This window comes from Eriocheir sinensis, chromosome 5 (assembly GCF_024679095.1).
Source record: "Eriocheir sinensis breed Jianghai 21 chromosome 5, ASM2467909v1, whole genome shotgun sequence".
Lineage (NCBI taxonomy): Eukaryota > Metazoa > Arthropoda > Malacostraca > Decapoda > Varunidae > Eriocheir > Eriocheir sinensis.
Genome location: NC_066513.1, coordinates 6,167,102 through 6,185,334, shown reverse-complemented (window position 1 = coordinate 6,185,334; position 18,233 = coordinate 6,167,102). Strand labels below are relative to the sequence as shown.

At 44.5% G+C, this 18,233-nt stretch overlaps 1 protein-coding gene across 2 annotated transcripts in view; it reads right to left on the bottom strand.

Annotated features, from left to right (window-relative positions):
- LOC126983785 (PR domain zinc finger protein 15-like) overlaps positions 1-18,233 on the bottom strand; it is a gene marked incomplete at its 5' end in the record, with an annotated part of 50,485 nt that overhangs the window by 5,739 nt on the left and 26,513 nt on the right. The window contains 3 exon segments of one of the 2 annotated variants that reach the window (XM_050836890.1): positions 399-549; positions 1,497-1,633; positions 12,688-13,456. In XM_050836890.1, coding sequence (XP_050692847.1) covers positions 399-549; positions 1,497-1,633; positions 12,688-13,456 — 1,057 coding nt within the window. 2 annotated transcript variants of the gene reach the window in all.

Genomic DNA, 18,233 nt, shown 5'->3' with positions numbered 1-18,233 from the left:
GTGGTGCCTTCATTAGGGATTAGGGGAATGTAGCGTTTTTTTAAGTTTTACACATTTTTTTATTAATTTTTTTGTAATGTTATTTTTGGGTAGTATGTTAAGTTTATAGGTCATAGAATTAAGAATGTATGCTAGTTTAAGTAAAAATTGTGTAATTAAACTTTGTACCATTCCTATATGTGTATTTAAGCCCGCAAAGTTTGTCCAGAATTCCCGAGATCGATAGTAACCACGTTAGTCTGACAACGATAGTAATCTAGGGTTAATCCATTTCACATCAATTCTCAAAGGATATTAAATGTTGTTGAATTTTTTCAACAAATCAGTTTTCAAACAACTTTTAAGAATGACTTAAGTTTGAGAACCAAGGTTCCACTGTACGTCAGTTTACTACTTACCCTCATCTTCAACAGTGTCTGGAAAGCCCTGTAGAGAGTTAGTGCCAGGATGGGCCGCTTCCTGGTGCCGCTGCAACTGCTCAATGCTAGACAAGGATGTGCCACACTTCTGACACACATGGCATCTCCCCACCAGCCACAAGAGGTGTGCCTACAATTAAAATATCCACAATTTATGAGGGTAGCAAATAATTTAATGACTGTGTGTTTACTGCTGAGGATTGCAGCTTGTTGGCAGGCAGACTTAATATTCCAGTATGAAATAAGACAGTGATAACAGTGAAGAATCACGTGGTGATCAGTTCTACGGCAGGCAAACATTTTTTTTTTTTAGGTGCTGCCTGTAGTGCCGATAGGCTGTCTTGAGGGGCCTCTTCAATGGCCCCAGCCTGTTAGTGGTGCAAGCTAATTTTATTTATAGTGACTGCCATGGTGTATGAATCTAACTTAACTCACTTTCTTTTCTTATTCTGTGATTCACTCATCACCTCCATCTAGATGTTGCACTCAAGCAGTAATTATGTTGTGTACATTAAGTTTGGTGCCAAAGGTTCACTATATAAGAGGTATCCATGCACAATACAATGTGTCTACATAGCGTTCTTAGGACAATTTGTATTAGAGATATGAGACTCTTATTTCATGGTGAATAGATTTAAAGAGCATGGTTGCGTTTCCAAATGATTAATTCTTCTTAAGATTAATGTCTTAGAATGAATCAAATGAAAAAAAAAAGTTAAATAATTATAGGTAAAAAACTGCTGGTACGCGAAGGTGTCTATGAAAAGAGTGCTGCTATGTTGCAAATTAAAAGTTGTGACACATGCATTTCATTCTGGTGCAATAGTCAGATGGAGGTTTGGATGGAGCACTGCCTGGCATGGCCTTTGTAGGATGAAATAAAAAGACTTTGTCCTTAATCTCTTGTCAAAGCATGTATGCAAATGAAAATGTGATGGCCTGTCTGGGAATCACTCATCTATTTGGTGCATGTTAGCACAAGCTCATTCACCCCAACTGGGTATGAAGACACTTTTAGCCTAGAACACCACAAACCTTTACAGTGGTGATGGCAGCCTTGCTAAGAACCCAAAATACCTTGAGGTGTCTGGTGAAGGTTAGGAGACATGAGTAAGGCTGGCCACAGTAGTGACATGTCCATTGTCGTGAGTCTCGTGCACCTAGTGCTCTTAGAGGTAGCTGCTTCACCTTGTCTGATCCTGCCACACTTATTACTGCAAATCAAAATATAAGTGGGGCAATAAGTAATGAGATACAATACTACAAATACGTAATACAAATTCAAAACACAACATTCCTTCACAACAAGAAACAAAAAATGAGATATGATCTATTGATGATGATGATGAGTCATATCAGTTTCAACTTGTATATGTCATACTAAGCCAGATTTCATAAAACTAATGGCATAATGGCAAAAAATCACCATAATCAGATTTTTACTCATATACATACATACATACATGGAACATGCAACAAAATTATTTTCTTTCAACATGTCTGGCATACCTCTTTGCTTCTTCTAATACAGTATACCCTAGCCTTAATGAGCCAATTGGGGTGAAGGGAGAGACGTTATATCTGAAAATCTGTTCCATCCAAGGGATCGGAACTTTTGAGATATAACAAACTTTGCTCATTATATGAGTTGATAGTTCACTATTTCTGAGAATTTCCCTATACAACAAAGCTTGTTCATTATTCTCCGTGGTCTAGTGGTCAGCGCGCCTGGCTACTACTCCGCGGGCCCAGGTTCGAACTCCGGCCCGGGCAGTCTGCGTGCAGCTCACCCAGCTGTTCATCCTCCCTTTCGGGCTGGTCGATAAATGGGTACCTGGGGAAACATGGTACCCGGGGAAACATGGTACCTGGGGAAACCTGGTAAACTGTGGTAACCCGGATGTCACACTGACCCTGTGTCCCGGGGTAATGGGCTCCTCCCACCACAGGCTCAATGGCCAATGTCACGGAGATGAGCACCAAGGCCACGCGCTGCTACAGCATATGCCCCCAACTTTACCTTTTACTTCTGTTCATTACAGTACCCTCTCGAGTTTCGCGCTATCCGAGTTTCGCGATCCTCGAGTTTAGAGCTTAGTCCTATATTCTTACCATCACGACTTTCGCGCATTACCGCCCCGAGTTTCGCGGTGCTTTGACACGTACGGGTCACGTCTACCTACCGTCGGCGTCATGCGTGCTGCCTCAAAAGGCGGTGTCCAACCATTGGGGCTATGGGCAACCGCAATTGCCCGTATGCCCAACCGGAAGCGAGTTGTTGGTTGTCCTTATGAATGGAAAACGGTTATGAGTACGAGCGTGGGTACGTGGGTACCGAACGGCTGCATGTAAACAAGCAGACGGCGGCAGTGGCTGAGGAGTGAGGAGCAGTAGATGGCCCACCAAGAGACTCGTAAAATGGACTGGCAGAGCTGCTTTGCTTACTACTTGATTAACAAGATAAGAGAACACCCCGTGCTGTGGAACCACAGTCCAAATTATTGTTTTTCAAGTCTATGAAAACTAGATCTTCCGGTGCTGTTTTCCTTTTTCTTCTTTTTCTTCTTTTGACCTGTAATGCATGGCAGCGACAGTGAAAAGTAATAGTGAAAAATAGCAAAAGGGCATAGAAAAGCAAAATCAGGGAAAGAAAAGGACAGAAAACACCTAAGTTCAGGGTGAAGTGTATAAGTGTGCACTGTTAAGTAACTAAGGGCCGCTTTCACAGTCACTTTGTTTTGATCGTTACCAATGGCGGCGATCGCCGCTTAGTATTTCACGTGAAACTGGACGATGGGGTAGTGGCGGCTGCAGACGAAGCGAGAGATGTTGAGAGTGTGTGTTAAGTGCGGGGCTAGGCTAACCCCGCAGCCGCCACTACCCGATCGGCCAGTTTCACGTGGAAATATTATAGCGGCGACCGTCGTCATTGGTAACGATCAAAACAAACAAAATGACTGTGAAAGCGGCCCTCAGTGCATGTTGTGAAGTATAAAAGTGTGGAGAAGGAGGAACTAAGAAGCAATACAAAGCGTTACAGGTCAAAAGAAGAAGAAGGTCCACTACACTGGTCGGTGTTGCGAGAAATATCTCCCCAATGAAATTAGTCATTCTGCTGTCCACCACGCATGCGCGCTGTGGGAATACACAGCATTAAAAGTATTAATTTGCCTGGTTTTGTTCTAGTCTGTCTGCTTGTGATCTTTGTGAGCTCTGAGGGAAATAAGGAAACAGTAAGCAAGTTAATTGAACCTCTCTGCGAGCTATTTTGCGGCGGCGGCAGCGGTTTACTTTCAATAGGCACCGAAAAGTCAATCATGATATTAGTGATTTCATGATTTTTAACAGAAAGAGTTAGCAAATTATTTCATAACACATAAAAAACTACCAGAAAAATATAGGTTTGTCCAACTGCCCCACGGGTGACCGCGAGCGACCGCCTTTACTTTAGCATACGACACCACGTGGATCACAACAATATATTCAGAACTGCCATCCAATTGTAAGGCAGCCGCCTTCAACTGGGGCTTTAAAACGAACTGTTCGTACTTCCTATTTTCTGCCTATTAACAAGTTAACGTATTTTGAGATAACAAGGGAGTAAAGTCGAAAAAATTGTGATAACAAGGGAGTAAAGTCGGAAAAAGTAATTATTTTCCACGGGTCGGAACCAATAAGCGCTTTTACATGGATTTCAATACCTCGAGTTTCGCGATCCTCGAGTTTAGCGCCATACCTTCGAAATGAAGCAAGCGCGAAACTCGAGAGGGTACTGTATATTAGATGAAATTGTATACTTCTGTACATGCAGTCATAACAAATACTACACCCATACAGAGAAATAAAAATAAAAAATTCAACATTGGGCACTGTTACGATGACCGATGTGTGTGTACATGCTTGGCCAGCCCACCATTGAACATAACCCCACAATTACTGAACTTGTTTGGTAAATCCCCGCTCATACCGGAAAGGCAAAAAAGTTTAATAAAGCCAAATTTTGCTGTTGAGGTCCACAAAAACGAGGCTTTACTGTGCCCACCTATGTACTCCATCTCCTCCTCTGTATTATTTAAAGTTTCCTCTTTGGCCAACCTATTGGTGCTCTAGTAGATTCTTATTCTTTTCTTAACCTAACACTGGAGTTCCACAGGGCTCTTGTTCCACTGCTATTCTTTATATTTTATATTAACAGCAACTTTCAAACCTGATTGCTCTATCCATTATTATACTGATACCTCCACTCTGTATTTTACAGAATCCAATTGACAAACGATGCATCCAAATGTTTCATTCATCTAAAATAAGTAGAGTAAAATTTCATTCATACAAATGGTAATGCAAGCTCATGTTAGCTGTTTTTTGGACAGCCAATTATCACTTAAAGTTACCATGAACTTGTTTAGATATGGAGTATACTAAGTTATACATAAAACACTAATGTGGATACTTTGTTTATTATACTGAATATGCACAGAACTGCTGTTTATAAGTGTTTAAATTGCTGAGTCTATTCAGGTTATCATCTATTACGCATAAACCCTAAATTCATTCTACTTTTCATTGTCTTTAAACTACTATTCATTTATTGCATAATGACAGCATTACATGCTTTCTTTTCTCAGCACTGTTTTGAGAAGGTATTGCTATACTGCTCTCCTAGACGAACTGCACAAGACAAAACCAAAGGGATGTGGAAAATGTTTTGTGTCTTTTAGACAAAGCTCACTGTATGGGTTAAAAAAAAATGTATATGCACACTTTTTTTTTTACAAGGGAGTCAGATAAAAAAAAAAAGAAAAAAAAGACCCTAGGCACTGCTCCAGTGTCAGAAAAAAGAATGAGAGGCCAGAAGAGAGGTCAGTTTTGGGTGGAGAGGTGTCTTGATGATTGAGGAAGTACAAACGGAGGAAGGCTGTTCCAGAGTTTACCAGTGGAAGGCATGAAAGAATGAAGATACTGGTTAACTTTTGCATAAGGGATTGGGATAGAAAAGGGATGAGCAAGAGTAGAAAGTCATGTGCAGCAAGGCTGCGGGAGAGGGTGACATTCTGCTCTCCTAGACGAACTGCACAAGACAATACCAAAGGGATGTGGAAAATGTTTCATGTAACTACCACTTCTGTCTTTTTGACAAAGCTCACTGTACGGAAAAAAAAAAGAAGAAAAATGTAGGGTGATATGGGGTAAAGTTGTACGCGGGGTGAAGCCGTATAGTCGCTGTGAAAAAGTTATTGGCAACTGAATCGTGGCATCACGGGAAGGGATGAGGAAGACGAGCAGTGTCTATGCTTCTATCACTGGTTGTCTGTTTACAAGGCAAGAAATTCAATATTTTTATTGTCTGTTATTATTGTTCGGCCTTATTATATACAGTACCCTCTCGAGTTTCGCGCTATCCGAGTTTCGCGATCCACGAGTTTCGCGGTTAGTCCTAAATTCTTACCATCCCGACTTTCGCGCATTATCACCCCGAGTTTCGCGCTGCTTTGACACGTACGGGTCACGTCTACTTACCATCGGCGTCACGCACGCTACCTTTAAAGGTAGTATCACACTGGACGTTTTCCTCCAAACATTGTGGCTATGGCAAGAGAGAGAGAGAGAGAGAGAGAGAGAGAGAGAGAGAGAGAGAGAGAGAGAGAGAGAGAACGAGTCGTTTTGGAGCTGCAGTTGAAGGCGGCTGCCTTACGATTGGCTGAGTTCTGAAAACACGCTTCTGATTCGCTGGGAGTCCGATGACGTCATCGCCGACGCTCACCCTATCAGCGGCTTCACTGCCTTAAGGCGGTGTCACAATGGCCGTTTTCGTCCAACCGTTGGGGCTACGGGCAACGCCCGTACGCCCAACCGGGAGCGAGTTCACGGTTATCCGTAAGCTGGTGTCACACAGGGCTTTTTCCTTCCCATCGAGTTGGCGCTAGCTAGGGGAACCGGCAACTTCAACTTTTCCGGGTGTGCGTCACACACGGCCAAGGTCGGTTGCCCGTATCCACATCCACAACGTATACAAAGCACTTGACCTGTATCAACATGGCGTTGTCTGCTAAAGTAAAGGCTGTCATGTCTTGTGCTGCCATTACCCAAGTTATGGACTTCTTGCTGCAGTTAAATGGAAGGAAGAAACAGTTGTGGGTGTGGCATGTCTGTGGTTCCTCCATGCCAGTTCTCATCGTCACCACTGCGCGTGCGCGGCCAACCCACCCATCTTGACTCAACCACATAAACACATGGATCGATTAACAACAAACACACACACACACACACACATACACACACACACCAGACTCATTAGGAACTATTGCAGATGTTTCTGACAAACAGAAACGACTTCACCATTTCTTGAGTGTGTTAGAACGTATTTGGTGAGTGGCTCACATGAACCAAACCTAGCTCTTGGCAAGAAGAGAGCAGTCGTCTTTAACACCGCTCTCTTCTTGCCATTGGGTATGTTTGGTTTGTATGAACCACTCACCAAATAAGTTCTAACACTAGGAAATGGCAAAGCCATTTTTGTTTGTGAGAAACATCTGCCACGGTTCATGATGAGTCTGGTGTGTGTGTGTGTGTGTGTGTGTGTGTTTGTTGTTACTCGATCCACGTGTTTATGTGGTCGGAGTCACGATGGGTGGGTTGGCCGCTCACGCGCAGTGGTGACAATGAGTACTGGCACGGAGGAACCACAGACACGCAACACCCACAACAGCTTCTTCTTTCCATTTAACTGCAGCAACAAGTCCATAACTTGGGTAATGACAGCACAAGCCGAGAGAGCCCTTACTTTAGCAGACGACGCCATGTTGATACAGGGCAAGTGCGTTACGTTGTGGATGTGTATACGGGCAACTGACCTTGGCCGTGTGTGACGCACACCCGGAAAATTGAACAAGTAGACGAGACTTACCTTGTGTCAGGTGAAGTATGCTTGTAATTTTACGAAGCAAGCCGCCTCTGCTAGAGGGGAGCCTTCACATGAGATATACTTCTCCGCGCCACCACCAGACTTCGAAATATACGACCACCCACATACCGTAAGATAAGCATAACCGTATAGGATGGTGGATGAGTCCTAATCATGCAAGCATGGGATGGAGTGGAGGGCATGTGAAGGCTCCCCTCTAGCAGAGGCGGCTTGCTTCGTAAAATTACAAGCATACTTCAACTGACACAAGGTAAGTCTCGTCTACTTGTTCAATTTAACATCATCAAGCCGCCCTTTGTTGAGAGGAGCCTCCACATGAGGCTTTGAAGCCATGTGGGTGTCGTATCTGATATTAGTTATGAATTTGGATCAATAAAAAATTAGTGGACACCGATGATCTACTGATGTTCATATACATACACGTGCACATAAGTATGACAAAATTTCACTTTGACCTGTATAATTCATTTGACAAGAATATGTTATGAGCACCCAGCTAATCTGAACAACTGCTCATCCATTGTGAAATGCTGATCTACTGCTGTGTAAACTTAGTGTATAAATAATAATAAACCATATGCCTTAGCTGCGCACCACACTTTGATACCCAGACATGGTAATGTAAATGTTCACAAAATACAGCATAACATTTAATTAGTTGCCTGAGCCCTATACGTAACCCGTAAAGTCCACCCATATGTTGTAGTACGATACCCAACTCATTCTAATACGGCTTCCTGGAATGGGTCTGATTCGGCAATAATATGCTTGTCATAATATTTTGCAAAAGTGGTTTCTCTTGAGCACCCCGCTTTCGCCATAATACACGTTACCGGGACAGCCATAGCCTTGGCCTTCGACGCTGCGGCTGGCCGAACACTGCCAGCTGTGAATTTGACGGTGTCTACCCCTGACATGTGAAGCATGGTCTTGATCCAACGTGCGATGGTCTTTTGAGACAGGTTTGTGTGGTTTGAGAAAGCTGATGAGTAGGTTATCCACCTTGTGTTTGGTGATCTGTCTGAGTTCCTCTGTCTGTTTAAGGTAGGTTAGCAAAGTTTTACATACACACAATCTGGCATCTTTAGAATAAGCCTGAAACTTCACTCTTTGAATGTTATAGTTAGGTCTGCATTGTTTAATGTTTCCCCCCAACTGAACAGAAATGTAATCATCCCCTGTGCTAATGCCTGTTAGCACCAACAAGTGTAAAGTCTGGACTCTCGCTGCTTGTGTAAGTGCCATCAACATCACAAGCTTCAGGGTTAGTTCTTTGAGGGACAAGTTATATAATGGGTACATAGATCTACGTTCCTGTAGTACTGGTGTAACATCCCAGGTTTCCGTGTACCTGGGTTTAGTTGGTCATAGATTGAACACCCCTCTCATGAATCTGTTAACCAGCGGATGGTTCCCCGCTCTACAGCTATTCACCACAATGCCGAGGGAAGAGAGGGCACCCCTGGCCGTGTTGAGGCATTCATACCCCACTCTCCTGTGGAAAGTTTCCGTCAAAAAGTTGATGATGTTGGATACAGTGGGATCAAGGGGATTGATGTCCCACCTATCACAAAATTGCATCCATCTTCTGATGTGTGGCCTGTATTGTTTCGCTGTCCCGGGTTTCCAGGAGGCCAGGATGATGTCTACACCCTCTGCAAATATGCACCGTTCTCGGAGTGTCTCCCGGACAGTAGGCATGCCATAAGTCGCGTGTGCTTCATTATTGGGTGCATCTCCGCTGAGGAAGGGTGCGTCAGTACGTCCTTCCTCTTCATAATTATGGGGGGTTGATCGACCAACATCCTGAGTATCATGCCCATCCATGGCTGCGACGGCCACAGGGGTACAACCATCCACCCTTTGGCCCTTTCTGCACGAATCTTTTGCAGGCACCTAGTGATTAAAGAGAATGGAGGAAAAATGTAACAGAGGTCAAATATCGTCCATTTAATTGAAAAAGCATCGAAATAAGCTGCCTCTGGGTCTGGCTTCCATGAACAGAAAAAGGCCTTTTGTTCGTTAAGTCTAGATGCAAACAGATCAATGGAAGGAGTGCCAAAAATGTGACATAGGTCTTGGAAAATGAGTTCATTCAGCTTCCATTCGTGCCTGTCGTTGACTCTACGAGATGCAATTTCCGCCATAACATTTTCTTTTCCTGGTATGTGTGACACGTGACTCATGCATTATTAGCTATACACCATTCCCAAATTGAAGTAGAGATATCTTTATAAATTAGTGACTTTGTACCTCCCATTTCGTTTATATATGTCATGGCCGTAGTATTGTCGCAGAAAACTTTGATGTGCTTCCCACAGAGCTCTAGTCTGAAAGTCTGAAGTGTTTGGAGGATTGCTTTGAGCTCAAGAGCATTGATGTGTAATTGTTTCTCCTCTATTGATCAAAAACCACAAGTGGTCTGCTGATTTAGGTGACCGCCCTAGCCTGTACCAGATGCATCCGTGTACAGGTCAATATCTGTGCCTGCTCTGAATATTTGCCTGTCCTGTGTTGAAATATTATTTAACCACCAAGTTAGATCAGCTTTCATCTCATTAGTGATAGTCATCCTCTTGCTAAAGTTTCCTTTCTTCTTCTGCAAAGCTGCAATCTTCGCAGTTTCCAACTTCCTGTAGGCTGCAGTGCAGTTTTCCCAACTCCACTGCTGGGGTGGCAGCCACCAGGAGGCCAGTGACTCTAGCCACTTCCTTGATTTTGACTCTGCTTGCCCAGGAGTTCCTTACAGCTTTGAGTTATCTTCTCTACCCTGCGTTCCGGCAAGGAAATTCTCATACTGTTGGTATCAATGATATTGCCTAAGTACTCAAGGCATTGTGTTGGGGCCAGGACTGACTTGTCTTCATTAATGCAGAAACCCAATTTCCTCAACAAATTGATTGTATCTTGAATGCAAGCCAAGCATCTCTGCATGGTGCTGTTGCAAATAAGTGTATCATCTATAAAGCTGGTAATACTGTAACCCTTCTCTCTCAAGAGCTGCAAAAACAGGTTTCATCGGTTTTGTGAAATGTCTTGGACCCTCTGAAATAACATTTGGAAGACAAGTGAACTGGTAAACTTTACCTTGTCATTTAAAACAAAAGAATCTCTGTTGTTCCTCTGCAATCTTTACCGAGTAATATGCATGTCTCAGATCTACTGAAGCCAAATAGTCTCCTGCATTGATAAGGTTAATGGCTTGTTCAAAATTCTCCTTTTTAAAGTGTATGTATGGGATATGGATGTTTAATTCTTTTAAATTGAGCACCAACCTAAATTCACCGTTCTTCTCCCTTACAAAAATGGGAGAAATAATTTGATCCGCCCTCCTCTGCATAACCTTAATCACCTTGAGCCTTAAGAGTTTGGTAATCTCCTCACAAATAATTTGTTGTTCTACCTTATTAAATTGATATCGTAATTCACTTAAGAATAAATGGTCAATATCCTCAACTTTGATATCAAGGTGGCAATGTTGTACAATATCCAAAATAATTGGGTCAGTAGTAATGTTACGCCACTCATGTGCAAAGTAATGCAGTCCACCCGCTTCGAAGCTGTTACTTGCCTCTGCTATTGCCTGGGCCTGTAGTGTGTGCGGCCCCTGGCGTTTTTTGAGTCAGTGTCATGACGTGCAGAGGTTGGTCGTTGACTACCTCTGGAGGCCGACTTATGCAGTCCATAAGGCTGGAATCTGGAGGAGAACCCCCTGTGCGAGGTCCTTCTCCAAAAACCTCTTGTCCTTCCTCCGGCATATCTCCACGTAGCGGGTGGTTTCTTGGCTGTGATTTTGTTTCAGCTTCTCTGACTCTTCAATGTGCTTAGCGGACTCTGAGACATCATCCCCAAACAAGAATCGGGTCATTGGCACCTTGTCTGAACAGAGGTGCGAGTACTTTTTGTTGATCTCCCGCTTCATCACAAAACGTCGCGCCAGGTTGTTCTTGTGGTTCGCATTGCCTAGCAAGGCCAGGGCACCGTCAATCATGCCCACTTCGTGTGCCACCGCAGAGTGCTCTTCATCTTGCGCCGCTTTATCCAGAGCCAAAAGAGATTTGGTGATGATAGTCGCTTGAAAAATGTCCTTGTTGACGTCCTTTAAACGTCAGTCTGCCTTCTTTGCGTCGGTTCTGAGCGCTTCTAGAATCTGCGGGTTGCACTCCACCGGAGCGAGTGCATGACAGTTGCTAGGCCTCTTGGCGATGTCATCCTCACAGATGTCCTATATTCCTCGTCCCGCATACTGTTGTCGAACACGAAGTTCACCATCTCGGCCACTTGTGGATCGATCTCCTCAGAAACTAACTCATGAGGGCCATAGGTCTTAACCCCCTGCATTAAGGCGCTACTGCCAGGGGCATGCTCCCCAATTTCACCCTCCTCACTGCCGGAGTCATGGAAACCCGCGAAGGAGGCGGGTGAATCAGTGCGGGGCTCACCTGTTGAAGTACCTACCCCAAAGTTCACAATAGCAGGCCCGGGGGTGGAAACCTGCCTTTCCGCCTTCAACTTGTTCACTTCACCTCTCAAGCCCGACAAAGCCTCCAACACCGTGGTCCATGGGGCAGCAGGGGCCGAGGCCGGCGAGCGAGGCTGAGATGGTCTGTTTACCCCCGACCGCATGGCCCGCGAGGGAGACGCGCTGGAGTCCCGGCTCACGGCACGTGGGTTGGACCTGGCAGTACCCGCCCGTGAAGACCTGCTGGTCCTTGGGGTACTAGGTGACCCATGGGGTTCGGTTGAGTCTTCCCCTGAGGCCGACATCACTGCACACCTGCCGGTACGCAAAAACACAACTGCCGTGGGCACGTGTGTAAGCCTCAAACACTGCGTAATAAAGCCATTTGCGAGGCTCTACCTGCTCCTATGATAGGATTATGGGTAGGCAGGTGACGTGGCCTTAACCAGACGAGCAGAAAAGTGCTGAAAATACGCGGAGCATCGTGCTGCACAACCGCCCGGTGTGGCAACGTAGAAGCAACTGATGGTGGCGCGAAGTGTATCTCATGTGGAGGTTCCTCTCAACAGAGGGCGGCTTGATGATGTAAAATTAGGGTCATGAAAAATAAGCCGCTATAGATAAACCAGAATGGAAATCCAGATTGTATATGAACAAGTTTTACCTGAAAGGAGATTTTAAGGTGATATTTAACAAAATAAGTACAAAATTTACACATTACTAACTACCCTTAGCACTTGCCTGAATAATACATGTGTGTTGTAAATTCTGTAAAGAATAATGGTACTGATTTTCTTAGCACATCAGATACCAAAGACTGTGTCTAAATGCAGCAGTGGGGCTGAGGTACATCTCATAACTATTTCCCCATTCTTTGAACCTACCTGATTTATGTACATTTAGCTTCTTGTATATCCTCTTGTGGCATAACATTGGATTTGCATGGGTTTTACTTGTCCCTTCAGAAGAGGTAGGGAGATCTAGCTGGAGGTCTTCAGCAGTGTCATCACCCAGCAACTCCTGATCATCACTAGCCTCCTGATCATCACCAGTCTCCTGATCATCACCAGCCTCCTGATCATCACCAGTCTCCTGTGCAGCTGTGACAGTGAGCCTTACCACACACTCTGACCCAGGTGAGTCCTCACTGACTGAGGCCAGCTGGATGCTTGGCCTAAGGTTAGCCTGTGTAGGCTGGCAACTATATGGCTCAATGGTTTTACCTTCCAACAAATATTTTTTTGTTTGTGCAATCCCTTGAGTCACAAAAGTTGAGGGAGATTCAGGTAGTTGTGTGCAACTAACATTAGGCAGTATCCCAGTGCCACATTCATCCTCAAGGTAAATGAGCTGGCATGGTAAGTGGCCATCAGCATCCACTTGTTGAACACTTTGGTGGGTAAAGGTCACCTTGCCCTGCCCAACCACTATCTTGGCCAGGGAGGGAGCCTCCTCTAGGGACTTCTTTGCTGATGACTGCACACTTCTAGAGACCTTCTGGGTGATTACCATGGCCCCTACTAGGCTGTGTGGGCTGCCCACCTCCTGCAGCTCCTTCTGCACCTTAGGCTGGTAGAATGGAGCATACCAGACCAATAGTCCTGACCCAGCAGGGATATCCTTCATCGACACGTAATAAATCAGGTCATCAATCTGGAAATAATAGAGGGAGGACTAATGAGTTTTGTTGGTTTGGTTGGACAGCAAGTGTGACTTTGGCTCATTTTGATGGACAATCTTTTTCTTGTCTAGCTCATGGTTTATCATTTTCATGGGGTGGAGCTATGGACATATCTCTACACTTTGATGCAAAAGAAAATGAGGCCTAGCTAATGAATGTATGTATCCATATGGAGTAGTAAAGCATCTCATTCTTCACTCAAGTCAGAAAATTTAGTTATACTTTTATCTCGTATCCCCTCTGGTGCCTGGAATGACAATCAGTGATTTTTCAAGATAACTTAACACTGCAGGAAGAGATGATTGCAAACATCCTATTACAAACTGAGCCTTACCACAGCCTCCTGCTCCACCTTGATTGTGATGTAGATCCCATCCAACCTATCAGAACTAAGTGCTGGATAGGCAGGGAGGAGAATCCTGGCCCACACCCAGGCAGAGGGGGGTGAACCCACACCTCCCTCTACTCAAATGTCTTGTTATTACCGTACCTCATTTGCTTCCCACTGCCACTGCCATCCTTCCATAGCCTCCCCATCCATCCTCCATCACTGCCATGGATCCCCCCTCTCTTTCCTCCCATCCCAGCCATCTGCGGGAGGGTAACTTCCCCCCTACTCTCCCTCCTCATCCCTGTATGTCTCTTGAAAACGAGACAGCTTATAGGTTGGGGGGAGAGGGGAGGAGAGGGGAGGGGAGGGAAGGGAGGATGTAAGGGGAGAGGAGTTGGGGGGGGGGTTGGTGTGGATGAGGAATTTCAAGGGAGGGTAGAAATGAGGGATGAATTGAGTGGAACCGCAAAGAAAACAAATCGCAATGTATTTTCCACACAGTCAGAGATGAGAAAGCTAACTCTTTTACTGTTTTGAAGGGCCCTAACTCAGTAACTATTTGGTTTAGAATGCTCTGGTTTAATGTAAAAGGTGTAAAATTTCAAGCTCTCAAACTTGAGCATAAAACCTTTTACTTTCGAAGGAGGTGAAAATACGAGGTTGCGATGTGATCTGGGAGTCTAAATATTGTGTACCAGAGGGGTTAAGTTAAGAACCATTCCCTTTAAGATTCTTTGTGGCACAGGCAGAATATCAATACGAGGCACTCCATTGGGTCCATACATTTTCTGAGGATTCAGGCCAAACAGCACAGAAAATATCATTCTTAAGAATTTTAATGACACATAATGGAATCAGCGGGAGGATGAAAAGGAAGAATATGTCAAGAATCCTCCAGAGTGGAGTTTTCAGAAAAAAGTTTGAGCAAAGAGTTCAGCTTTAGGGACACATGTGACAACAGGGCTGCCATCATGACTAAGGAAAGATGGGAAAGATGAAGAAGCGAAACTGTTAAGATATTTTTTGGCTAGTTGCCAGAAAGCTCTAGAAGAATTAGAGAAGGCAAGGGTTTGGCATTTTCAATTAATGAAAGAGTTTTTGGTGAATCAAGGAATAGATTTGTCTCTTTTAGTTCTTCTCTAAATATTCCATCCATTGTTTATTCATTACTTTCACATATTTTACATAGTGCAAGGTTCTCATACATATTGGTCTATAAAGGTTCTTTGCTTCCACTTTTATAAATTCAGATTACATCTACTCATTTCCTCTCTTTTTAGACTTTCCTCATTATTAATGATCACTCAATTCTAATTATATTGGGTCAACCAGATGTTGGCTACACTCATTTGGGATGTTTCCTGAAACCCCATCTGGACCTGTCGCCTTTCTTTCCTCCACAATCCTCATCATTTCCTGTATCTCTGCTCTATTCATTTTCATTTTGCTCATATCTGCTCTATTTCTCCCTATTTTAATGGTTCTTTCTCCCATCCCAGAGGCTATCCATATATATGGGCCTTGCCTGCCCTATACAGCAGAACCTCATTTATCCACCATTCAAAACGACAACACCCTCTAAAAAACAACAAAAATCTGAGGCCCGAAATTACTTATTTTTTCTGCCTGTAGCACTTGTAGGCTTTCTTGAGGGGCATCACTGAAGGCCCAGCCTGTTAGTGGCGCAGGCTAATTTCATTCATAGCGGCTGCTGTGATATTTGACTCTTGCTTGGCCCATCCTGCCCCCAACTGCCATATTGCTTCTCTATCTTTTATAGATATTTCGACGCTAACTGCTCTTCTGAACTTGTTAACTGCAAGCCTCCCCCCCTTCCCGCGGCCCCGCTGCACTCGACTTTCTACTCAAGCTCATCCCTATACTGTCTGAATCCCTCATGCAAGAGGTAACCAGCCTCTTCACTCTTTCATTCCTCACGTTGCTAAACTCTGCAACAATCTTCCTTCATCTGTATTTCCTCTTGCCTACGACTTGAACTCTTTCAAGAGGAGAGTACCAGGACATCTCTCCTCCCGAAATTGACCTCTCTTTCAACCACTCCTCTTTACTCTTTTATATAGGAGCAGTGAATAGCGGGCTTTGCACAGTGGCAGTATCGTAACCAATGAGGTTCATCCGAAGTGCGTTTTTGCCTATGCGTACACCTCCATTGTTGTGGGGTATTGGGAAGAGAGCAATATGGCTACCCTCTGACTGGGAGGGTAGCCTACCCCATCCTCACCTTCACGTGGTGCGCACCGTTAGTATACCCTGCGGGGTAGAACCAGCGGGGAGGGACGCAGCGACCATCACCTGTCGTGTTTTTTAATCATATAGTCTGTCAAGCTCATCCTGGAGAACGGTAGCGTCGCTGTCTGATTGGATTACTCTACCGATCTTGGTATCATCTGCGAACTTACTGACATCACTACTAATTCCTTTGTCCAAGTCACTGATGTAAATAATAAAAAGCAGAGGACCCAGCACCGACCCCAGTGGGACTCCACTCGTAACACTGCCCCATTCAGATTGTAACGGGCTTGTCGGGGGGCGTTTAAAGGGTGTTGATTAAGACTTCAGCTTCCTTAAGGCGAATTATATTCGTAGCCTTTATGTACAAGAAGCGACGGAGCGAGAGCGACTGTCGTTGTGTGTCAGTCGGACTCTCGTGAAGGAGTGGCGAGTTACAGGTTGGAAAATAATTGTTACAATTGGTCACGTATGTCAAGGTGACCTCCACGCACCATCGGAGTGCTAAGTATACAAAACTGAGACGGTAAACACTGACGGACGACATTCCTATAAGGTGGCGTGATCTATCTGTCGTGGGGTTTTTCCATTGACAATTGTATGCCTAATTCGTGGTGATATTAAATAATAATAATACATTGATATCCTACTATAACACTGCTCGGTCACCTACCAGTGATCGCGACCTCGCGATATATAAAAATCGAAATAGCAGTCTAGGTACCATGAACATACATAGAGGAGTTAGTCAAGCAGACTGCCTATGATACAATTATATAAAAACACTGGCTATGGAAGAACAGATGTGTAATTATAATATAATTAGTGAGAGTGAAACCACAACGTGTGTGACATGAAACATAAGAAACCTCTCAAAAGATAAATATAAGGACACATGTATAAGAAACTATCAACTGGCATAGTTACAAACAATGAAACGTTGATCTAGCTCCTAAAAAAAAAAATACAGTAGTGAAACACAGTACAATGTTAAGTATAGGAGCAGCCAGGTTTCTGTCCCCTGACTTGTCTGAGAAAAGGAAAACTACCTTGCCAGTGGCCTCCCGGCATCCAGTCGCCGCGTCTGCACAACCAAATAATCGTGCAGGACAGAGTTTCTCCTAATAAGGTAGCACATGACGACGAGACTGACGAACATCAGAAACATTGGTACAAAAAATCCAGGGTACAGGTAAGGGAGATGCAAATAATCAGGCAGCGTTTCCTCCAGGGCTCCCGCAAACTCTGTTTTGTTCGCGAAAGACAATGAATTAAGGGAATTAGTCACATACGAGATGCTGGAGAAATGAATGTCATCGAGAGACCGTAGAGGAAACACTCGATGGGAAATATTGGCCGTGAAAACTAGACGAATCCGGGACGGGTACGTTGTTATGTTAGTGGAGCGGATACAGCATGCTTCCGCTATGGCATAGTGACCAGTAACCCGTTGATAAGTGGTACCCTCCGGGCAGATGACCGATACATAGAAGGACTGAGGGAAATAAAAATAATGCAGACCCTGAAAGTTCTTATGGAAAACAGGCGTTGGTGTTAGCTGCTTGTAAGGGCACAGGGAAAGAGCGTCAGACGCGTTCACGCGGGTGAGGGCGATCTCGCATACCCCTCCCCGAACTGGAAGGAAGGCAAAGAGAGACGCAGAACAATAGAATCGCCCGAAGACCGTCTCCTTGCAATACTGCAAGAGTGAGTAGCTACCCGTTGAATACAGAGCGAAATCCTTCGCGATTAGAACAAGAGACGGGGACGTGTCCAGGGCCAACACACTGTCCTTTGCCGAAAAAGGGAACGGGACAATTTCGTGTGCCTCAAACACGTCCGCCGTCTGAAACGGAACATGAATGATTATGGCATCAGGGGTGAGGCTGGACTCAATCAAGGGGTACAAATATTGACTCATGTCCGGGGTGAATAAAGGCGTCAGGCTATAATTTTGATACCCGATCTGGACAGTCGTTCTCAAATCGTGTAGAGGGAACAAGGCAGGTGTGACTCTACCGTGCGCTGCGTCAACCACGTTGCTAATAACCTGCTGATTTGCCGTTGCGACGGAGTTAATGACGTTTTCCAATACATGCAAGGCCTGATCTAGGAGGAGAAACTGATTCACCTGGTCGATCTGTTTGACAACTATGTTGATAACCTCT